The sequence below is a fragment of the Patella vulgata genome, chromosome 7 (assembly GCF_932274485.2).
Source record: "Patella vulgata chromosome 7, xgPatVulg1.2, whole genome shotgun sequence".
NCBI lineage: Eukaryota > Metazoa > Mollusca > Gastropoda > Patellidae > Patella > Patella vulgata.
Window position 1 is genome coordinate 31,181,222 of NC_065885.2, and position 26,428 is coordinate 31,207,649.

The 26,428-nt window shown below is 34.6% G+C and overlaps 1 protein-coding gene across 2 annotated transcripts; it reads left to right on the top strand.

The window, feature by feature from the left end:
* Positions 1-25,414, top strand: LOC126828195 (uncharacterized). Of its 2 annotated transcripts, none has more exons than XM_050557814.1 (4): positions 1-133; positions 15,993-16,184; positions 18,237-18,331; positions 19,061-25,414. In XM_050557814.1, the coding sequence occupies exons 2-4, from the start codon at positions 16,056-16,058 to the stop codon at positions 19,857-19,859; spliced, it is 1,023 nt and encodes a 340-aa protein (XP_050413771.1). In that variant the 5' UTR covers positions 1-133; positions 15,993-16,055; the 3' UTR covers positions 19,860-25,414. The 2 variants fall into 2 exon arrangements, with proteins under 2 accessions (XP_050413771.1, XP_050413772.1); XM_050557815.2 differs by lacking the exon at positions 1-133 and adding an exon at positions 15,686-15,840.
* Positions 25,415-26,428: the final 1,014 nt, after the last annotated feature.

Sequence of the window (26,428 nt, forward strand, 5' to 3'; positions counted from 1 at the left end):
GGAAAAACCACCTGTATTTTACTTCCACTTTAATATCGGGGAAGAAAACAATCACCTGTCAGACAGGCAACATCGTTTGAAATGTGCCCTGGTCGTGTACACCAAAGAACCAGGTTCCCGGCTTATTGATTATGTAAGTATTGTATCCAAACAAACACAAATATTATATATAGGGCCTACAGAATAGATTTTCTAGGCTAAGTGATAGATCAACAAGACAACATGATGAACATGACTTGAAGTTTTAGCCTAATTCAGGTATGACGAGGGACACCTTAAGGCTTAATCCGAATGACTAATTCTTGATAAACCTGGTTAATTTTCTAGAACTGTACTTGTATTAATTGTATTATTTTCCTTTATAAAAATAAAGTATGATTACTTACACATAGAATAGTGAAGAAGTAGGCCTATATTAGGGACAGCTCGACAGGTGTGATATTTTGGAATGTTAGCCCCTGCCATAGAATACTGAATAGCATTGCTAAATTCCACGGAATTGGTTATTGAATGGATCCTAGCTTTGTTTATGGAATATAGCTGCGGGTGTTATGGTTTGAGGGGCCAATATGTCCCGTTTGAATGCCAGTTAGCTTGTCCACAAGCAGAGTTGTCCACATGAAAAGTCTGGTTAAAGCGATAATTTCACATTTTTAAGTTATATTTTTAAAATGAATTTAAAAAAAGCCTTAAAATAGATGGTATCTATAAACAGTCCTACCTTGTTAAAGAATAATCCTATTAATCCTATAATTCACTATTGCCAGTTGAGAAATTGGCAAAAATATCATTTTCAACTTCAAATTCAAACGTTTGAAGATAGCTATTCCATTGGTTGAATAGAAAAACAAGGGAGGTAATTGTGTTATTATTTCCGGGGTGAAGGCTTTTTTAAGTGTGGGAATGATACCTATGATCGTATAATAGTGAGTCGACAACCTATTGAGCAAAAGACATAGAAATAATTATGTTTTGATTTTCTTAGAAAATATGAAATTCTCAAGTCGTCCACAAATATCAAATAGGTTAATTTCAGGATATAGAAATATGTTGGTTAAAGATGGGTTCCCAGAAAAGTATTTATCGGTTGGTTATTTCCAATAAAAGTATGACAATTTTGGTATATATGGAAAGTACAAATATCCAATCTTACTAGAAATTCCCCGAAAAACACTCATGGAGCGTATACATGACAAAAATGTAAGGGTTACCCTAATTGACAGCCCGATGATTAGGAATTTCTGCACACGTGATGTCAAAGGTCACACGCGAACATTGTGCGCTTGATCTACAAGTTGATAAACTTTATGAAGAGTTAGACATACAAAACTTTCTGAGATAAAAATAACGGAAAAAGACGCGGGTAGTGCATAATCAGAGAATTTAATTAGGATTTGATAATTGTAATAAATAGTAAGCGATTAAAGACAACATCGTCTTATGTATGCAATGAATTCTCCCCTGACTTCGAAGATAGGTAAGTCACATGACGTAAACATGACCTGGTTTGATCAAATTTTTATAGCAGGGCATTCCTTTGCAATTACAATGTTTGAGAAGGATTTGAAGCAAAATTATGACAAATTAATTAGTTTGAATATGTTTTTAGTCCATATATACCATTAAATGACCCAGTTTGTACGCGGGAATGTATGTTTAAGTCATCCACACGACATTGTGTAATGTCGCACACGACATTGTGTAATGTCGCAGAAAGTATTCATGGTCAGTATAATTACATGTAGAGTACTGAGTGGTGCTTTATCATCATACCCACAATACGAATATACTATAAAAACATCGGTGAACTGACCTAAAATCTAAAATCATAACGCCAATTAACAAACAATACAAATATACTAGATTACAAAAACAGCAGTGAACTAATCTCGGTCGTGACCAGTAATCAAGAAAAATCAAGGAGTAAAACTTATTTATTCCATACATTTAAATTGTGTACGGGTCAAGTGTTAGGTGTGGATGACTTAAACATTAGTTGTGTACCAGTCAACCATTAGTTGTGGACGACTGAACCATTAGTTGTAGATGACATAACCAATGCCTTGTGGACTGTGAAGACTTTGCTTGTGGACGAGTTAAATGGCACCCTCGTTTTGCTCTTGGAAAATGATCACTGTCAGTCTGCAGTGTGAAATGTGACACAGATGGTGGCGCTCCAGTCTACTCTTATTTCTAGTTACAAGACTGTCAAGGTTTAATTTACGTGCATGCCGATGTGTTCACCGAAGCTGTTTTTTTTTCCATCCAAACAACTAGATGCCGCCCTGCACGACTGACCAGGGGAAACCACGTGCAAAATCCCAATGAACTTTCTTGGCCAATACAAGGAGCTAACCACAGTTTGTGTGATAGTGAGCAAATGCCTTACCCCTTGAGCTACCGGGGCTTCCATTCTACCATATGGTTAAGATCAAACGGCGATGAGGCTGAATTAACCCCACCAGGCTATACATTCAAGAACACAGTTTTTATGGGATACAATCACTATTTAATTCTAAAAGCACGACGTTTCCACAAGTATCCTCTTATCGTTATCAAGCACAAATGACAATTTAGTAAACTTGTGGACAATATATATGAAAGTAATAAGAAAACCATCTGCATGGATTAAGAATAATAGTAATAAAAATAACCTAGATTATGTTTGTTGTTATTGTTAAATATCCTTTACACCTAGGTTATTTTTATTACTGGTTTCTTATTAATTTCATATATATTGTCCACAGGTTGTCATTTGTGGACAATTGTCATTTGTGCTTGATAACGATAAGAGGATACTTGTCGAAACGTCATGCTTTTAGAATAAACTAGTGATTGTATCCCATAAAAACAGTGTTCTGTTAATGTGTTCCCCGATCGCTAAATGCCACTAAAAGAATATATACATTCAAGCATGTTCCCAGAAGTACAGTGGCGAAGTCGCTGTTGTCTATAAATACCAGCTGAATGTTGAGATTCTCAACCCTCCGAAACATGTGTACTCTTCATTTGAGTATGCTGAGACCTGAATATGAAGGTTAAATTTAAAAAAAGGAATACTGAAGAAGATGAAAGATCAGTAATCTCTTAGACAATAGAGTAATAGAGTAATTAATCAACATTGATTGACTCAATCTCTTAGACAGTAGAGTAATTAATCAACACATTGATTTGCTCAATCTCGTAGACAATAGATCACCATTGATTGACCCAATCATGCCTTTCTTTAACAATAGATTGGCTAAGTATTGTAAATAAAACTGAGTCCAAAAAACCCAAGGTATCCTGTTTCTTCCTGTTCTAAAGCTTTTGTTGAATTTATAAGTACATAAAGTAATTGAAATGTAATGGATCATTATATGTTTTGTTTTGGAATATAATTAATTATATTTCCATTACTCATTACTTTTTAAATCTTCCATTTATTCAATACATGACCATTAAAAATGATTACATTCCATTACCATTACCCATTACCATTATCCCAACCCTACCTTAATCATGCATTGCATAACATCCACTTGTGCTGTTTATCTATAGAACTTCTACATTTCTAGGTTCCTTAAGTGTCAAAAAGGGGAAACTACTCCTTCTGGGTGATTTGAATATCCACTATGATGAACAGCATCGACCATATGTCAAAAAGATTCTTAGTCTTTTAAATTCTCATCAGCTCATCCAGCACGTAAACGCAGCCACTCATAAACATGGACACATCATTGACTGGGTTGTTTCTAGACACTCTTCATTCAGTGATTCAGTCAGTCTCTGTTAAAGATCATCAAATGTCAGATCTTGAAGTTTCTTCCCTATCAAACTACCCCCCTGTCTCCAATTTATCTTTTCTTTCTAAGATACTGGAGAAGGCTGTCAAGTCTCAACTTATGGATCGTCTGATTCATCATGATCTTATGGATGAATTCCAATCCGCATATCGTGTTGGACACAGCAATGAAACCAGACTGTTAAGAGTTACAAATGATATCCAAATCTCTGTGGATGCTGGAAGTATCTCCCTATTGGTCCTCTTGGACTTATCCGCAGCTTTCGACACAATCAATCATGACAGGCTGCTTGGGTGTCTTAAACATGACTTTGGTCTAGATGGTATCATATTAATTTGTTTTTATTCATACCTTACTAATAGACTACAATCTGTTCTAGTAAAGTAGATAAAGTGAAACTGTGGAGTTTCACAAGGATCAGTCCTTGGACCTGTCCTTTTTGTGATGTATACTAAGAATTTAGGACAACTAATCGATAAACATGGTTTAGGATGGCATTCTTATGCAGATGATACACAGCTGATTGAAAATTAATCAATTTCAAAAACTGACATCAAATTGTGTACACATGACAAGAAACATGTTGAAATTAAATGACAGTAAAATATAATGTATCTTATTTTGTCCAAAAATCCATGTTCAAATGATGTGAAAAACTTAGGTGTCCTCTTAGGGTCCAATCTATAAACATGGACATTCACATTTAGTGAAATTTGTCGAAAATGCTATTTTCAGTTCAGGAACATTGGTCATATAAGACACTTATTTAGCCAGGAAGCAGCTGCTACACTTGTATGTTCTTGGGTATTCTCAAGGATTGACTACTGTAACAGCTTAAGATAGCAGAAATAGTGTCAATATTAAAAAAATTCAACTTGTGCAAAATACTGCAACTCGAATTGTTATCAGATCATAAAAATACTCCCATATAACTCCTGTTCTAAAATCACTCCATTGGCTGCCAATAAACGAAAGAATCATCTTCAAAAGTCTGTCCTTGTCTTATCAGTGTGTGAATGACTTGGCCCCAAATTCTTATCCGACCTTACGCAAATATGTGTTCCCTCGCGTAACCTCAGGTCAAACAGACTTTATCAGTTGTGTTGCCCAAGGTGGAAGTTAAATTCATTCGGATACCGATTGTTCTCAGTGAATGCACCTAAACAGTGGAACAATCTACCAGAAATCATTAATTCATCTCAAACTTTTTCTTGTTTTAAATCAAGACTAAAACCCCATCTTTTTTGCGAAATGTTATCATGATTAATCAAATTAATTCAATTGTATGTACTGTGAGCATGCCTCTGTGCGTGGAGTACTAGCAGTATATAAATGCACATATTATAATTATTGGGGGCTCATGGTGGCTAAGTGGGTAAGACACTGGCTTGCTGGTTGGGTGTTCGATCCCTTCATTGGTTGAGAAAGTTTATCCTGATTTTTCCGGTGTGGTTCCCCCTTGTCAGTGATGCAGGACGAAGGGCCTGACAAGAACAGCTGTCTAGTCGTTCGGATGGGACGAAAAACCGAGGTTCTGTGAACACATTGGTGTGCACGTTAAAGATCCCTTGGCAGTTGGAATTTTATATAAGAGTATACCGTAGTGCCGCTGTCAGGGCAAAATTTGATTAGCTCAATTCGGAGCAGAACAGTAGGACGTTAAACCCCATTTCATTTCATTTATTATTATTATTATGACGGTAGGCTTGGTTAATACATGTAGAACTATGGATATGATAGGTCCGCCAAAAACCTAAACTTGGATACTAAATAATTCGTCATTTAACGGTACATTGTATTGCAGAATAATGAAATGTGGTGCATCTAATTGGTTATATTATTATATAGTTGGATAGAAATTAATAAGCTCATTAAATTAATATATTAGCAGCGAGTAAAACACAAATAAGTGTTTTTCTAACAAGTTTGGAGACAAATCATTTGCCCGTCCTATAAGATTATCTCCCTTCTGCTTGTTTACCATAGAAAATACCAGTATACAAAACACTCCATGGTAATGCAGATAACTGATCGTGAGACGTTTGGAAACTAAATTCACCAGTTAAAGATGCATTATGAATAATTTTGATAAAGAGCTGACAGTTCCGCTATAATAGTTAAAAAAATAGATATTGAAAAGGGAAAATATTGAAAATTTCAATCAGATTACTTAATTCTGAGCGAAGTTATAGTCTTTCAAAAAAGAGTGTGGTCTCCGATGCCATTGATTCGGTACCATTGTTACAATAATGAGTATCTATTTTTATACACCCACATTTTCATATGGACTATATTGTCGTCGCTCCGGTCTGTCCTTGTATCTGTGTGTCCGTTCATTTTTGTTTGTGGACACTCTACAAGTCACAATATTTTGACGAAACTTAAAATGTAGGTTTATATCCCAAAGACCTCAGTTATTTTTTTATATTGGCATGTATCGGACTGCTTATATATAGCTTGTGGACACTCTAGAGGTCACCGTTTTTATCCTATTTTGATGAAATTTATAATATGTATGTTTGTAACCCAAAGATCTTGGTTCCTTTCGATATTGGTGTATATCGGACCGTAACTTCCTGGATTATGGCCCCTGATTGTATAAAAAATCGGAAAATCGGACTGAAACGCAAATAGTGTACAAGCATGTACCGGTAATACCAAGGATATGGACCCTCTACAGTTCACAATTTTTATCAGATTTTGATGACACTTAAAATAAATGTTCCACGTCATTGTTACCGTTGTTACGATAATAAAAAAAAAGTCTTGATTATCTATTTTTACGATTAATCATCAACGTCTATTGAACCACAGATCAGATTCAAACATCTGTTGAAAATTGGACCCATCAGTAAATGTTAGTAAATGTCTATTTAATAGTTTATAGAACATTTAAGGCCTAAAGAAAGACCTGCAATAGGCAGATTTAGCTCTTGAATAATGTATGTTTAATGATTTACATAACATTTGAGGCCAAACAAAAGATCTGCATTAGGCCGATTTAGCATCTTTAACGTAAACATGCATTATGTAAGAGCTAAATCTGACTATTGCAGGTCTTTCTTCAGGCCTGAAATGTTACCTAAATTATTAATTAGACATTAATTAACTTATCAAGACCATACGGTAATCAACTCTCGATGCCATCGTTAGCCTGCGATATTTAGTGGATTTGAATACAATTTCTGATGGAAAAATTCACGTACAAATGGATAATTGAGACTTTGTTTATCATCGTACTATCATCCGGGGTTTAAGGGACCTGCTTATGGTCCAACCTTCGACGATGGGTTGTATGTTCAATCTATTGGGGGTGTATGATTGAACATACAATAATTCAATAACTCACTTCTCTTCGTATAATCTTATATTCTGTAACAATATTTAACAATAATAACATATATATATAATACTGACCCACAGGCTAAGTAACTTAATAAGGAACAGCATCTAAGAAATAACTTATCAGAGACCTGCCCTTCAGTCTGTCCCTTGCCTGCCTGTGTGGTTCTACCCATGATCTACAATCTTTCCTCTAATATACTAGAGGTTACTTGGTAACCATAAACAATACATAATAATTATATATATTTAAACTTAAGAATATTTTATAGTTGTTAATGGGTAGTATTTAAGTGACATCCATTCATTCATTTACTAAGTTGACTAATGTTTATAGATGGATTATCTCATTACTACTATTGTCTCTAATCTCTATCATAGCTGACCATTGATAACTTACTATAGATAATCCATCTTGGGAGCCACGTTGTGGTGTAAGTCTAGCCCTGTATTGGGTGAATGGCTGTATTAAATACTACCTGGTCATATATGGACGCTCCCTATTTAAGTGTCGACCCGACACTCAGACGTTGTTCTTAAACTCTTCTCCCGACTTCATTCTGGTAGGCCTATATTAAAGGAGCTAAGTCTGTAACTCAATATTTTTCATAATATTCGAATTCCCAAAGACGAATCAGAATTCAATACTGATCACTTTCAATCCATGTTGATGTTATGTTGCCGTGAAACTATAGGATCCTAATATCCAATATTTAAGACATAATTAACATTTTATAATAAGTAACATTTTATAATAAGTACCCTATGATGTTGGGTGTCATTTTATAATGAACACAACAGAAACATATCCTACGACACAATGTGGCAGTAGTTAGTAAAGGCTGATTCACAAATGGCAAAATAATAATTTAAACAAAATACATGTAGTGTAGAATGCATTAAGCAGGCATATACGATTAACATTCAAATTGAACTTCATATATTTCAGGTTCCAAAAAATGAGCCATCTGCCTTTAAAAAAAAATGTACCATGCTTCATTCATGCATATAATTACTATCTCTATTCGGTTCAGCCCTACCCTGATCTTGTTTAGCATGTCAAACAAGGATTATTCTTCCAATTTCTGCTGCTATTCGATCATTAGTCACTTGCTATGCACTATTAACATCTGCCTTGTAAATTAGAATGACACCTTATGATTATATATATACATGGTATTAAAATATAGTAAAGTATGATCACTCAGATTGTGGATACATATACAATCAAAGAAAAATATGCATATTCATCATTGAACACCAGTAAAATAGGTGTGATGTATATTATCACAATAGCCTCACTATCAGACAAATATAGCCCTCTCATAATTTTGGATTCATGCTCTCATCTAATGTATCTTTTGAACACTCTTTTGGTTTTGCTAGTTAGATTCCTACTCTTGTGTATTTTTAAAAGTAAAAGGACTTGCCCATAGGCAGTTTGTTTGAAGGAATGAGATCAATGTTGTTTTACAAAAAATAATTTTGTTATAGTACTTATATAACACTGATCGTCACCAATGATATATACGCATTTCTGTATGTTGAATCATTTGGTTAGCTAGGCCATTTGACTCTATATACCTCTATGTAAGCCAATATATGATATGTGTTAAAATAAAAATAACAAAAAAACTCAGATCTCTGTCCTTATTGCAAATTTTAATCGCCTTTTACGATTCACAATTTAGCTTGCAGATGACGAATTCTTGGCCCCACATCATCAGGGGTAGCTTGAAGTTTGAGGGGGGTGGGGGAAATGGGAAAGAGATTATTTATTTCTCGTTTTCTTTGCCTTTTTCTTTACCAGTCCTTTTTGGGTTTTAGTGGCATGAAAATTTCGTACAAGACCTTGAGGCAAAAGATCCTGAACTATCCATTGGGGTCCTTTTACTTCCCTAAGTCGTGTTTTATACCAAAATTGCCCTCTGTATTTTCTTGACTGCAGTATCTTGTCAATATGTTTGTCTTCAAATTTTGTTTGTTGAATTTGTACATTTTGTGTTTCGTCATTATTAGTATTGTTGTTAGTTTGTGCAGTTAGCTGACTGTTACGGTTATCATTATTTGCATTGGGGTGCGGTTGTGCATCAGCAGTTTGTGACAGATTTTGATTGATCTCCTCTGGATTCAGGTCCGTTTGCTGGTCTTCTGGGATCTCAGGCAGATTGGTAGGGCGCTTTGCAGGATCAATGTAAGGCCTTAATCTGTCTGCATGAATGGGTGACTTCTTAATTTATAGGTGTTGTTTTCAAAGTCATGACAGATGTAATATGGTCCTACCCATTTACGTTGAAGTTTCCTACAAAATCCTACCTGTACCTTAGTACAGTATAACCAAACCATTTGGTCCTTTTTAAAATTTGGTGGTGCCGCTTTTTTGTTGTGTTGTTTACTATATTTTTCTTGAGCCCTTTGAATGTTTTTATTTGCAATATCGTTCGCAGTTTTTAGATTTGTTTGCATCTGCTCAAAATATTGTTTTGCGTCTCTTTTAAGGTTGTTTGGTTGTAGTAGTTCAACATCAATTGGGAGTGTGGGCTCGCGACCGAATAACATATGGAAGGGACTCATATTGGTAGATTCTGTAGCTGGTGTAGCTCTGTAAGCCATAAGGACTCCTGGAAGAATATCTGGCCAATCTGATTGATCTGGCCTGCAATAAGATCGGATTGCTGTCAGTATTGTTGAGTTCATCCTTTCACATGCTGCATTCGTTTGTGGGTGGTAACTTGATGTATTAAGTTTCTTAACTCCCAGAAGTTTACATATTTCGTTGATCAATTTGCTCATAAAATTCTGCCCTCTGTCTGTTAGAATTTCCTTTGGGGTCCCATAGCGGCATATTATTTCTGCAAAAAGTATTCTTGCAATCACTATGGCCTCTGTTGACTTCAAGGGAAATGCTTCGACCCATTTTGAATAGGGACATACAATCAATAGAATTGAATGATATCCTTCTTTTGTTGTCTTTAGTGGGCCCAAGATATCCATATGGATTCTGCTAAATGTGGTGCCAATGGGTAGTGGACGAAGTGTGGCTGGCTTTTTATGGTAGTACGGTTTTGACGTTTGACAGGTTTCGCATGACCGGACATATTTTTCTATATCTGAATACATTTTTGGCCAGAAGTATTTTAATTGTATGGCTTTTTGTGTTCTGTCTTGGCCTTGGTGACCTAAGAAGTCATGGTAGTTCTTTAGAATATCATTTCTCATATCTTGAGGTATGCATAGTTGTTTGACCTCTCTTTCTTTTTTGGTGCCTTTCCCTCGTGGTGAATGAAGATGATACAGTATGCCATTTGTTAGTTGGTAAAAGCCTTGTTCAATTAGGATTCTTCTGGCCTTTATTTCATCTTCTGGGAGAATGTCTTCTTTTAGAAATTTGATGAGGGGTTGCAATAAAACATCCTCTGCCTGAAGTTTCTGCATCTCTTCTGGCAGTATTGTCAGTACTTCCTGTATGCTTTCTAAAGGTGCTTGTTGGAGATAAGCTTGTTCCGCTGCTACCAATATTTCAGCTGTTGACATGCTCTTAAACTGAGTTTCCACATGATTCGTTGGTGTCTGCTGCAGTTGATCCTCTGTTATGGCTTCCTGACATATCTCTTGCACTTTCTTCACAGTTGTCTGATTGTTGACTTCTTCATCATCACTTTGGACAGTTACATCTTGAACTGCTACATCATAGGTTCTACGTGATAATGCATCCGCATTCGTGTGGTTCTTTCCCTTTTTGTGAATGATCTGGAACTGGTACTCATTTAGTTTAAGAGACCATCTGTAGAGTCTACCAGATTTAAATTTCATGGACTTAACATACGTAAGGGCTACATGATCTGTGTAAATCATGAATTCTGTGTTGGCTAAATAAACATGAAATTGTTTGACACCTTCTATTATCGCTAAACATTCCTGTTCAGTGATATGCCATCGCTTTTCTCTGTCATTTAGGGCTCGTCCACCATATGCAATTACAACTTCCTTGCCATCTTCATCATGTTGTCCTAATATATATCCTATGGCATTGGAGCTTGCATCTGCATGCAACAAGAACTTTTTCAAAATTTGGGTATGGAAGTATTGGTGGTGATATCAAGGCCCTCTTTAACATTTTGAATGCCTCATCTATTTCCGGTGTCCATTGAAATGCCACATCTTTCCGTAGCAATTGGTTGAGTGGCGCTGCTTTCTGTGCAAAGTTTTTAACAAACCGTCTGAAGTAGCTGCACAGTCCTATAAATGCTCTGACTTCACTGACGTTCTTTGGTCGAGGAAATGTCTGTACTGCTTCGGTCTTTGTTTTGTCCACAGCAATACCAGTTTTTGAGATGATGTGACCTAAGTATAAAACCTTTTAAGCCGCAAAGTGACACTTGGAAGGTTTTAACTTAAGGTTTGCATCTCGAATCCTGCTAAAAATTATAGTTAGATGGTTCAAATGTTCTTCGAATGACCTGGACCAAACTATAATATCATCAACGTACACTAGTGCTATCTTCCATGTCAGATCTCTGAGGACTTCTGTTAAAGTACGTTGGAAAGCACTTGGTGAATTCGACAAGCCAAAGGGTAGCCGATTGAACTCAAAAACACCTCTGTGACATGTGAACGCTGTTTTGTGCTTTGTGGCAGGGTCCAAGTTTACTTGCCAATACCCCGAAAACATATCTAACGTTGAAAAAATGTTAGCATGAGCCTCTCCAATGCAGTCGAACACATCTTCCATTCTGGGCAAGGGGAAATGGATTGGTTTGGTAACTGTGTTTAAGGCTCTGTAATCAATGGCAAACCGAAGATCACCTGATTTCTTTCTGATAAGAACCACTGGCGATAACCATTCAGATGTAGACGGTTGAATTACTTGATTTGTTAGCATTTCATCAATCATTTTCGACATTTCCTCTTTCATCTTTGGTGTTGCTCGATAAAACCTTTGTTTTATTGGTTTGGCATCTCCTGTGTCAATGGTATGATAGGAATCTTTTACATTGCATGAGCCTAACTCTGACATATCTTTTGCAAAGACATCCCTATTCTGACCAATTAATGTCAGCAGCTGCTGCTTTTGATGTTCCCTTAGATCTGCCTCACTTAAATCCACACCCAGAGATTTAGCTTCTTCAATGAATGCTTTGTTTTTGTCAGCAGCGTCCAATGACTCTTGCATGACATTGACATGTGGATGCTCATCAGTTAGCTCCTGTAGGATTTCATTTTCGCACACCCATGACAGCATACCCAACACTTGTTTACTGTTTAGGCTCACATCATCATTGGTCGGGTTTAGCAGTTTGTATGAAGCTAAACCATTAATGACATCTACTAAACATCTAGCACCCAGTACATAACATTTATTTATAAGTGTTTTATTTGCTTCAATGATGCCTATACCATTTTTCAATCCAATGTTTTCGATAACAACAGGTACTATGGCTTCTGTCTTTTTGGAATTTTTAAGTCGTCCTTTAATTTGACCAAATACCTTGTAGCTGATGATTGTTTTTCTCCAAGTGGTACAACTGTCATTCCATTCTGAAGACTGAGTGTCTGTAAATCAAAATCTGTCACTGCCTTTTGTGTTTGTAAGAAATCGACACCTAATATTAAGGAGTGGACATTGCTATCTAAAATAAGGAATTCTTGGTGCAGTGTTAGTCGCCCTATTCGTATTGGTAATGACACAATGCCATGTACCTTTGTTAGTGAACCTCCAACACCTCTAACATGTCCAGTCTCAGTTGGTTGTTGTTTATGTATGTCTTTCAATCCACTATTATTGTATTGATCTTTAGATATTATAGACACACTGGCACCTGAGTCAACTAACGCTCTTATAAATATTTTCCCTAACATTACTGATATGGAACTATTTTGCTCCGCATTTACGACATTAATTGATAAATCGATGATATTTTTGTGACTTTGTTTCTTTTTGGACTGAGTGTTTTCGTCACAATACCTATTTCTAATTAACAGACTATTTTGTAATTCTTTATTATTTGGTTGTTTATAGTTGATATAATTTTGACTTTTGTTTGGAAGTTTGTTATAATGTGTAACATTTCTATGTCTGTTATTATATTTTTGATGACGTTTCCTAGCACTATCATGGTTAGTGTTATCTGATACATAAATGGGACACAAATCCATATGTGAATTTTGAGAAAACCTATAGTTCTGATATGATGAATAGCCACTATGATAATTGTAATCACACCTACCTTCTGCTAGCCTTGACTTGTATTCATTATAATCCATTCTATTGTTTGGGCCTTGTTCATACTCCATATAATGTCTTGAAACTTGTTCATATTCATGGTTGCCTTGATTCGACAGTGCATGATAGTTATTCACGACCTCCTCAAGTTTTGATTGTTCGTTTTGATGAAGTTCTAATTTTTCACTGTTTTCTTCCCTTGCATAATAATTACATATACTTTCTGTAAATTTTGCACATTTTTCGACTCCCATTATTGTATGAGACTTGTCTTTATACGCAACCCATTTTTGTATTTCTGGTTGCAGTCCATTTCTCATAATTTTTGCTGTCCAATCCTCTGGAAAATATTTGGATCTCATTAAAAGAAGTCTTTTCATTTCTGTAAGGTAATCATCCACAGATTCTCCTGGTTGTTGTTTTCTCTGTGTAATTAGCCTAACCACTTCCTTACCATCATCCACTTCTGTACAGTATTGTTCTATAAAAGCACTTTTCACTGATTTATAGTCACTTCTTGTTTCTTCTTGCAGACATTTTAACCATACAGCAGCATTGTCTTTCATAGCTAATCTAAGGCCTGCTACTTTATATTTGTCCTCTTCCCAGTTTTGAAGAACACAATAACTTTCAAATGAATCTAGCCATAGTATAGGGTCCTTTTGTCCATAACCTGAGAATTTTTGTAAATATGTAGCATGGTTGTTACAACTCTCCATCATTCTTTGTTTTGTCGAAAGGAAGAAAAATCAGTAAAATATCTCAGTTCAGATTGAAGCAATGTGACTTACACCATCCATACAAACAGCAACTTTCGAGTCTCTCCACTTCTTTTGATAATTTATTTCCTTATGTAATGGTATCAGTATTGACATATATATTAAAACAAATGGAAGAAACTTTTTATATAAATATTTAATTTTCAAGTACGTTATGTAGTGTGTGGCTTGCCCTGAAATAGCTTCCTTATTCCTTATTGTGTTTTATAGATATTATGGTACCAATATTTTTTATTTGCTACCTGTAATATTTATACCACAGTCAAGACAAATTCTTTAAATTTTGAGATACCTTCATTTGAATAATAGGCAAGTCTCTTTCAAAGTAAACCAACAAGAGGTAACTCAAGTGATTAGAATACACCACATGGGTCGAATTATGGTTTAGCTAACAAACAATCACTTTGGGTCCAATTATAAAACATCTTAGAAATGAATTGAAATGGGGTTTAATGTCCTACTGTTCTGCTCATACTGGGGTAATGAAGACAGGCATCCGCATACACCATACAGTGTTCTATGAGGGACATTTTGTCTGGACAGCGCTGCTAAGGCCTACTCTTTATCAAATTCCAACTGCCAAGGGATTTTTTACATGCACGCCAATGTGTACACAGAACCTCGTTTTTTTTGTCCCATCCAAGCAACTACATGTAGACAGCTGTCCTTGTCAGGCTCTCTGTCGTGCACCACTGACACAGGGAAACCACGCCGGAAAATCACAATGGACCATCTGGGCCAAAGCAGGGATCGAAAACGCACAATCTCCAGGCTAGCAAGCCAGCGTCTTACCTATTTAGCCACTGTGGCTCCCCATCTTATAAATAACCCAGAGCATCATAACAGCTTACCACTACAATGTAGGTAAATGGTATACATTGAGACACTCCTTGAATACATTTTTCATGCAACCATAAAGCGTTAAAATTAAAAAATTAAAAATCACTGAAGTGAAACACTGCATATGTGGCCCACAGAATATCTGGTAGCGAATAAATTTCATGAACGCTTGGTGGAAAACTTTATTTTATTTTGTGTGGTATAAAATGCATTAATGGAAAATCATATAACAACCTATTAAAACTACAAATGACATGAATGATCATAATGTCCTATATAGCTATACAGTCAGTGAAATATTAAGATATTCATTGCTTTATTTACAGTATTTATGCAAGTGGAGCATAAAATTGCTGTTTGGTATAGGCTTACTTGGGAAAAGGAAGGTTATGTAGAATACCATATCAGTCATTGGCTAAATTTCACACATGCTATAACAATAAACTTTAAACTTGAGGACAGGATAAAAGGTAGATATAAATAAATGGTTGTACAAAGTACCTTCGCTATATTCCATTTCTATTATATATTATGTTCTATACAATGTAGACAACATAACCTTCACTAAAGAAGGAAGTAGGTGTATTATAAATATTTATATGCACATACTTTTTATCATAATATTATGGAGAGAATGAGACATCGACCATAAGAGGATACTTGTCGAATCGTTGTACACGTACTTATAAAAATTTTAAAAAATGTGATTATAATAATTGTGATCTGTTACAATGAAACATGATGGAAATATGATTTTGATATTTTTTGCCTTGAGTAATAGACTCTATAATAATAGTAATAAGGGTAATTGGCAGATTTTATTTGATGTATTATAGGCTATAATAAGTGTGAGACTGACCACAAATTTGGGGTAAGAATTATAAATCTGTAAATGTACTTTTATAATGGAGATTGCTTGATTCCACCTAAGGTAAATGTAAATTCTGAGAAGTAGAAACTACAGATTATCAGTGATGAGAAATCAGGAAGTGTTTACCCATAATTTCTTCCTCTTTTTTTTAGGTTTCACTGACGAATGACAAGATTTTGGTATGATTGATACAGGTATTACATTATAATACAAACATGGCTGCTGCTTTACCACCAGAACTACCATCAAATCATCCTCATGAATTAATGAAGAAAATGGCTTGGTTACCAGATGAAATAAGGCAACTCTTATATTTTCATCATTATATTAAAGATAGCGATCAGGTTAGTATTATTAATATAGACATGTGGGGTCGTATGTATTTATAGGCCACAGTTATTCATAGTTTGTCATAATGTGTCATCCTTTCTATATTTTAATTCAATTTCTTTAAGAAACCGAGATCAGCGTTTCACCAAAAACTTTTATTTCGAGAATTGTGTCCATTTTTATCTATATTTATGTTAGTATTTTAAATTTTAGGGATCTTACCGTCTGTATGGACTATATAATATTAATAACTGTTTTCTTTAATCCTTTGGCACTTTGAATACCAGTGAAGACTAAAATTAATCAACCCATCACTCATCGAAAATGAATTTTAAAATTTTTCTAAGAATTATAGGCTACCATTCCTGAACTCCAACCCTGGTGAACTGATTTTTATACGCCCAAATTGAATTGTGGACGTATATTGCCGTCGCGTGCGTCGGTCCGTCTGTCGTTCGGTCCGTCCGTCAGCCCGTCGGTCCATCGTCCACAATTTCTTGTGAACGCTCTAACGCCAAAAGTTATCATCCAATTGTGTTAAAATTGATATATATTGTTTACATTAGTGAGATAATAATGTCTGTTTATTACGTCTAGAGTTATAGCCCTTGTTTCACTTTGTTGAACCTTGTGAACGCTCTAATGCCAAAAGTTAACATATGATCTTTGTGAAATTTATATGCAATATTTAAGTTAGCGAGACGAAGAATCCTTATTGAATTTCAGCAATTTCAGTTTATTACTTTATTGAACCTTGTGAACGCTCTAACTCCAAAAGTTATTATCCGATCTTTCTGAAATTTACATGCATTATTTAAATTGGTGAAACGAAGAAGAATATTGAATTTCAGCAATTTCTGTTTATTACGTCTAGAGTTATGGCCCTTGTTTCACTTTATTGAACGCTCCAACGCCCCAAGTTATTCGATCTTTGTGAAATTTATATGCATTATTGAGATTAGTGAAACGGAGAAGCCTATTGAATTTCAGCAATTTCCGTTTATTACATCTAGAGTTATGGCCCTTGTTTCACTTTATTGATCCTTGTGAACGTTCTAACGCAAAGAGTTATCACCTGATCTTTGTGAAATTTATATGCATGATTTAAATTAGTGAATCGAAAAAGTCTATTGAATTTCAGCAATTTACAATAATTACTTCTAGAGTTATTGCCCTTGTTTCACTTTCTTAAACCTTGTAAATGCTCGTTTGATGATAGTTATCATCTGATATGTATGAAATTTATGTGCATCATTTAAATTTGTGAAACAGGTCTTTTGAATTTCAGCAATTTCCGTCAATAATTTCTAGAGTTATGGCGATTGTGAACATTTGAATGACAAAAGTGATCATGTGATCTGTATGAATTTTATATGCATTATTTAAATTAGTAAAACGAAAAAGCCTGTCAAATTTCAACAATTTCTGTAGATTACTTCCAGAGTTTGTTTCAGTTTGTAGAACCTTGTAAACCCTCAAAGGACAAAATGTATAATCTGATCTGTATGGAACTGTCTTGTAAAGGCCCCCAATTACCTACAAAGGAATAAATATGCGACAACCCTTGAGAACCGCTCGGACGATTTAGCTGCTGTGGGAGTATATTTTGTTGCCTGGCAACCTATCTTTGTAAACAGGCTTGGCTTAAAGGCATAATATTCCAGACTAAAAGGCAAATGTAGACTTGCAGACCTTACACAATGTAAATTAATCCTTCCAAAAGGTAGACTTACCAAAAAGCATATTGCTTCCTCTGTGATTAAAATTGATTAATCCTAGAGCAAGTTATGTCCATCTTGATTTCACATTATTGTCGCCTGCCTTTCGAAGAAAGCGGGGGACTATTAAAATGGGTTCGTCAGTCCGTCCGTCCGTCCATCTGTCACACTTTTTGGGACACAATAACTCTCCTTCTAAGTGAGCTTGAATGTTCAAACTTGGTGTAGGTGTTTATTTGGTCGATGCCTTGATGGAGTTCAAAGTTTTATTTTAACATAAGTATGGATATAAACCGCAGATTTGTAGATAAATGGTAGTTACTTTTGTATATTTATCTTTTTATGTAGGCTACCAAGCTGGTCAAACAACAGGGTAGTAAGGCTGGATCTTTTTTACTTCGTCTTAGTTCAAAGGGAGAGAACTTTCTGGCTTTATCTGTCAGGTAAGTCATTTTAACTTGCCCAAAATATTAAGCCTATAGTACCACCAACATTATAGAATGGACAACTTCACAGTTTTTGCCCTACATGTATTTCAACAAAGTGTGTCAGCAGCACAGATAATGTCACATATACATTTCGTCATCAATATTGTGAACTTATCACCATGCATGTAAACCGAAGAAGAGCATGCAATCTTAAGTATTTTTTCCCCGTTTTCCGTGTTGTTTAGTTTTGTTTTTTTCATTTATGTTTAAATAAGGAAAATAATTCTTGTCCGTCTGGCACATCGAGTCTTTAAATGTTAAAACTATTTCTAGTAGCCTACATTGATGCTGTCATTGTCTTGCTGGTGGGCGCCAACCACCTAAAGTGCTAGTGTCATACCCCTTTCCATTGTCATATCTTTTACATTTTTGACTTCAAGAATAAATTGATAGATTTCAACCAAATTTAGTTGTTATGTTTCTTGGGTAGGGCTTATTCTGACTGGGGAGTAACATAGGCAAAGTGGCGTTGGACTTACTGGTTTTGGAGTTCTACTACTTTCAACCGGGTCACATATCTATAATGATGGCCTAACCACCCACCTGCAGGTGATTAAGATTTTGGATTTTATGTCGTCTACAAGACACTGTCTCAATTGAAAATATCATTAATAACTATCCACTGATCTTGCCATTTGAAAACATTATTTCATTAAAGATATAGCGAAAGTTTTAATATTTCAGTATTGGTAATCAACATGTACATCATATCAAGATTGTTGTCTGTAAAAGACCTAGATTATCCTACTATGTAGTACCAGAAATGCCATTTCAAAGCTTTAGAGAATTACAAGAATACTATTCTGTACATCGCATTGGAAATTTGGAAAAGATTGACAATGTAAAGCTTCTGTATCCGATAAATAGACGGGAAAGAACAGCAAGTCTACCAGAAAGCGTTAACATAGATTTACTCAACAGACGCAACAAGTTCGCTTCTAACCGTCAAATATCTCAACCAAACTTACAAAAGACAACGCTAAATGGTAGTAATTCTTCTATGAACAGTCAGGGTAGTTCCAACAGAAGTTCTGGGAACAGTCATGTGAGTTTTGCCAGAAATTCTGGGGCTAGTATTTCGGAGGATCAGGTGGGTTTTCGTCCACCCTTACCCCTCCCTCCAAGACCTACTGGAGATTTAGATCCATATTACTCAAGACCTAAAGATGAAAATCAAGACAGGGTCCATGAATTAAAAGAATACTTAAAGAACTCTGAAAAGTGTGATTGTGGACTTTTGCTATCACATGCAGATTTGGGAGGTGGTTGGGCTGTTCACAAAAGTCGTGAATCTTTAACTTTTGGTCGCCTATTCTATCAAAATCAAAATGGACAAACAACGTGGAGTCTCCCAGAAAATATTATTTGTAAACTTACGCCACCAAAAATCGACTATTTGCGTCATTTATATGAGGAAAATGGTCAAGCGGTACCCTTTGATGATACAAGATGCAAACAGCTTAATGTTGCAATGATGTACTGAATATATTGTACAGTTATTAATCTAAAATATCATGGAGTAGAATTAAGTGGCAGCAAGTTAAAAAAGATGTGTGAAATTCAGAGTTTTTAGAAATATCATCATTACTTCTATTATAGAATTTGTGTTTTAGCTTATAAATGGGAATTTTTCACATCCCAATATAAGCCTGTGAGTGTAAACATTAATAAGACTAACTGAATGAACAATCTGCCAATCACATTAGAAATGACACCTTCTTAGTTTATTATACAAGCCTGGAATTTTAGTTGCAAAGAAATCTTTGCTGGACAGAATGACAGATACTAGAGGCATTGTGCCTGACACAGTCTGAGTTTGTGCCTGTCAATGTGTGTGACAGATGCCTTATTTCTAGGCTTGTTATTATATGTAAATAGCTTAATATCATTATATTTAAGAGGTTGTGATACATATATGTATATTTAACATGCTAATAATATTTATTTAACAGTGATTTATATTATCATTTTAAAAGATATATTTTAAGTGAATCAAATGGGTTAATTATGTGTGGAAAGCTTTTAAAAACCTTTATCCTAATCCTGTAGCTCTGATTCTCTGTGTTACCTTTTTGCAAAATGACAAATTTCACTTATTGTGGTTGGCAATAAATCTGCAAATTCCACCCTATCCCTACTATCACATCACTAAGGTGACTGATCTATGGATTTCCTGAAAATAAATTATGTAATTCCTTTAAGAAAATGTAGCGATCATTTCAGGAAAACTGTTTTGGCTATTTCTTCACAATTTTGCATTAATTTGTAGTCGGATACATACATGTACTGATGTTTTATCAACAAATACCCACTGAAATCTGGGACTGCTCCTTCAATATCATTTTGGGTATTATAAATGCTAAATTTTCTCTTAAAGGAGATGGTCCACCTATTTATGTATTCTAATAGATAATGAAGACAGCTATTAGAATCAACCTCTAAAATCATTCTAATGTCATTAAATACTGCTTATGCGGCATCACTAGAGGAACTAAAACTAGCATTTGTAAGTTCACAGTGTCACTCGAAGAATGAGAACTAGGCTACGTCTGCCGAGAAAAGAAACATGAAGACAGTAAATTTTGACACACAAAATAAACAAATTTGAAAGATTTATACTAAAAACATTAACATTTTAAGTTTGTGGACACCATATTGAGAGATTCAGTAGTATTGATAATGCATGGAGGGTTTTGAAGTAGTCATTTAATATTTCAATCAAATGTGTCATTTTGTGATGATAAATATTTGGTTTAAAGGAGCTAAATCGCTAATATTTGGGACCTAGAAATTGACACAAGTGGGTCACAACTCATATAATACTGTAATATGAATGTATATAAATTGATTTACATTCAATCGTTTCCGTTTTTACTCTAATTTCAAATCAGTTATGTTCCGTGAAATAAGCCAGCAGTCTCAATCGAGTGCAAATTCCTAGCGTCTGGTTATTCCAGTCTACATACGCCGTCTGGTTTGCTGCAATATATCTAGCCTCGTTCCTCTAGTCTCTTGCTAGAACTGGGTCTGAAACGCATTATGGTACACGATTCGTGTACCAATGGTAAAATATTTATTTTGTCTTATATTGGATATCAGAATCCCACCTTTTTCCGGTAAGATCACAGCATCAATGTTGTTTTAAATTGAGAAATAATTCGTGTTTTAAATGTTGAAGATTTTGGATGATATTGAGTTAGAGACTTAGCTCCTTTAAAGACTTGCCATTTGGAGACCCAAAAGAATGGATGATTCAGGTAATTTGAAGGACTATGAATGAGCTAAACCTATTTGAATTAGGTCAAAATAAAGTATTGAATTGGAGTGATCTGATATTTTTTTTTTTTGAATAGTAAGGTGAAAGTTAAGGGTGTATGGCTCTATTCTTTGGAACCTTAATATAGAAGAAAATGGTTCTAACAGCACATATGAATGTATATAAAGTGTTTTGTATTCAATTTTTAAAAAAAAAATATTAGATTTTCTAATCAATTATGATCGAAGAAATACATGAGCAGTTCCAATTGAATTTCAGTTGTTTATGTCTGCCCAGTTCATTCTACACATTTTGTTATTATTATTTTGTTGTTTATGAATCATACACTACTAATTATTTCCACATTGTCTTGTAAGATACGTTTTTTCTTTGTTCATTACAAATGGCGCCCAAAACCCACAGAGTACACAACTCATGTACTGATTTTGATATGTTCGTTGTGTCTTAAATATTGGATATTAGAATACCAACATCAATAGTGATTGAAATGGACATATATTGAATTCTAAATTGTGTTTTAAATTTTGAATACTATGAACAATATTGTGTTAGAGGTTTGCGATATTTATTTTTTTGTTTTGTTAAGCAGAAGCAGTTTGTTGATTTAAGTTTAGTTTTGATATTTTAACTCAGTTATATTTTACAAAATACACCAATATAAAGTCTAGTTAATTGGACTAGTTTAACTTTGATCCACATCAAAGAGGGAGGGACACGTTAAACAGGATTAGGTATTAAAAACATTTTGGGTACATACATGTATATGTAATATATTGTGACCAATTGCAACATTCCATGTGAGTTATGAATCTTAAAATCATTATTCAAGTTAACATCAGTAATGAGATCAAAGTCTTCACTTATAGATTGATGTTCATCTTGAGTCTTTAGTTGATTGAGAGCAAGGTTAGATCCTCATTCACTTAATCTATGCTAAAATTTACTCAGATAGATTATTTATCATTTAATTAAGAAAATAAAATCCAAATATCCGAGGTTTTCAATCATGAAAACAGACTCATTGAAAGATCCAACGATAATCATAAGGTGGCACTGGCTTGTTGTGACCATATCGTTGGTAGCCGATGCCAAATGTTTACAATTTTTTTAATTCTTGTATCTTTGCAATGCTAAACAGAATTGAACCATATTTAGACTGATAATAGTGTGGTTTACAAGGGATTGAAAATTACCAAATGATGATCAGAGACTTTAATTTTAGCCAGATATTAATGTAAATAAATATATGAAATCTTCAGATTTTTATAACACTAATGTATATTTTATTAAATATGTGATATATGTAATATATAATATTATCGACTAATATATGGGTTATTTTGTTAAATTATGTTATATTTTTAATATCATTTGGATCTTGTGTCCATTAAATCGATATTGTATGATATTTATTGCACAAAGCAAAATATTGGGCTTGTAGAACAATATTTTGACAATCTACAATGTAGTAGCAGCCAGTATCAAAAGAGATAAATACTAATTTGACTTTTTCCTTTTAGTAAATTTTATCTTAGTAAAATAAATCAATTTCCGTAAATGTAAAGTTTTTCACATAGTGACTACACGAATCTTGCACTAACACCTTAAAACTGACTTCCCATCAATGTTGTGTCGTGTTAAGATCCCTGACATTAGATTTTTCTTTTCAGAACTGTTTTGAATTTTATGTGTAGTTATTGCTGCTGGTAATTATAAGCATATGTATTCATTAATTGGAACAGCTATGGTTTTTTTTATATTATACAATGGTTGAGGAAGTATGTGATCAATGATTATTAGGTTATAGACTCAATGGAGTATGATATTCAACTGCCGAGGGCAGATAATTTCATACAATATTGTGTCAGAATGTGTTTCCTTCTTCCTACTTGTCCTTTAAGGCTTTTGTAATATTTGAATACTATTTTATGTGTGTATTTGTTAAATGTATTTTTATAATGTTAGAAATTTTAATCTTTTTATAATTATGTTTCTGTACTTGATTAATATGTTTTTATAAAAAAATTGTTTTTTTTTTAGGTTGTAAGTTTTTATAACATACAGAGGCTTATTTTTAAGCAAAATGTGAATAGATTAGATCCTGCTAATATTGTATAATTTACCTCTACATACTTGTATTTTTGTCCTTTGTCTTTGGAAGAAAGCAGGGGACTTCCATACCTTGACTTAAGTTTTAAAAATCCGCATTTTCGGGTCAGGGTAAGCAGAGCGATAAGCAATTTGATTATTCGAGACTTTGGATTTCTAGCTATACTGTAAGGCAAGTAATTAATGCATATTTAAATTAATGCTATATTAACCACAATATCTTCTAGAATAAGTGACTTCTTTTAATTTTGAAGAGCACATAAAATGACTATAACAGGTCACATTTCTATGTATTACTGAGCGACGTTTCCACTATAAGCTTCTTTAGTTTTTATTAAGTAATGAAGTTATTATTGAGCGACGTTTCGACTAGGTTTCACTAACTTTTATCAATCTACATTGATTATTTACAAACAAAATCCACTCCGTACTAACAATTATTATTCGTCCTTGGGAAATGTATAAAATATTGACTCACTGGTTCCCGAAACTGCCACTTAGGTACTAATTAGAGTAAACATGTTAATTGAACCATGATGTCAATAAACTGGTTACGTTCGTTTGTTCCTAAAGCTTTACGTCCACTTTCACCATAGGTGATATCGTAGACAAACCTGCTAACCGCTTGCACATAGTGATATACTTTGTGTAGCCCTTATGATGTCACATAACCAATTGGATTATGGCTGTATATTAGGTCCTGACACAAACAGTTGTATATCGAACACTTTTAATCAGATTGATGTGAAAATGGTGCAAAGTGTATATATAAACAACTTTATTATGGTCATTTTATGTACTTCTTAACACTAGGTTATCATTTACTAGATAATAACATTATTGTTGTATTATCAACGAAATATTGTATTTGGCTATCAAATGTACAATCACTATTGATTATCATGTTACGTTTTATGGGGTGTTATGTTTGACAATACCATTTTTTACAGGGTAAATTATCCGTACTTTATTTTATGTTAGAGAACAAAAATGTATATTCACTGTATTAATATTTTGACCAGAAATATTTACTCAACATTTATTACTTTTTTTATCCAGAAATTATTGCTTGAATATTTATAATGCGCCGAGGTGCATTAATTTGATGCCAAATCACATTAATTTCTTGCCATATTAGTCCACACTGGCATTAGCAATAATTAAATGTTACACGTTATTTTTGCATTACGGTATATATGTATATTCAGTGTATACAGTATACCCAGAGATGGGTAACAGGAAGATGCTATTGCTAAAAGCTGTTGTACACAGATAATACAACTTTCTGAATTGATTTAGACGTCTATCTAGATTGAAGATATCTAACATACCAAACGCTAATTATTGTTAATTATTGTGCATAAGGTAAGCCCAATATTTGGTAGCTTTACAGTATTATAGCATTCTTTCCACTCTTCTGGTGCGACTTTCTTCCTGAATATCACCTTGCCTCAAGATTGATAGAAACCCACTCATGGAAATTTGTTGGGTGTTTTCATCCGTGTCTAGTAGAGGGTTATGGTAGGCAGTTGCTCTTCCTGACAACTATTGCATTCTGACAACAAATCATTTCCCTTGCAAAGTTCAATACCCTTGTTGCCAGGCAGTGTGTCTTTTAATTAAACCACGCGCATGTCATTTCTAGCCCCTTTTGTTATTTTCCTAAGTGTTTTTAATGAATGTTGTTTCTGTCCCCAAGTGTTTCCACGACCCAGTTCCTGTCTGAAACTTTATAAATAATATCTTTGGACAGCCAACACTTTAAACTCCCGTTTTCTTTATCTGCATTATATCCCCCATTACTTACAGAAGTAAATGTGAGTGTAAACCTAGCTCACATATGCTCTACTATGGACTATATGGAGTCTTCATTGAAACCTCAAAGGGGTTGGAATCTTTTGGAAATTGACACACTTTAGTCTTTTCTGTGCTCTTCAGTTCTTACCTCCATGAAATCAAATGTATGCTCGGATATTAGCCCTCTCCGGTGTCCTCGCATGGTCTGCTTGGTTCTATAACCCTGTTTACATTATAAATTTTAAGCATGCCAGGAACGGTACCAGACACGACACGGTTATTTTTTTTGTAGTGCAAACGGGTCAAGCTTAAGCGTGCCTTACTGAGTATTGTGCCAATTTGGCCCATTGAAATGAGATGGTCTGGACACGGTGGCAGGCACGGCACAGTTAAATTTTTGTAGTGTAAACGCTATCCGGTCTGAGCCTGCGCCAAAAGAACCCTGGCCGTTTCTCCCGCGAACTTGGACAAACTAAATCAACTGCCATATTTTTTTTCATCCGGGTAATTTACAGAGGGACTGAAATTAACTTTTCTGTGAAGAGTTCCACATTTGGCGTGCTTGGCACGGTTCCGAGACCGGTTATTTTAGAGTAATGTAAACGGGTCAATTTCTTGAAAGTTTTCGCAGCCTGGTACCGTGCAGAGAACGACAGGCTTATCGCGGCCAAGTGTAAACAGGGCTTATGTTGACCTTTCTGGAGAACTTCATGTCACATTATAGATCTTATGATGGGGAATGATTGGTCTGCCAAATCACATCAACAACCTCATGTAATTAACAGATGTAGTATTATCAAATAATCATATTCTCTAGGTCGTTTTTCTGTGTCATTGTTACCATTTCCATCGACAAGGGAGTAGGGTTG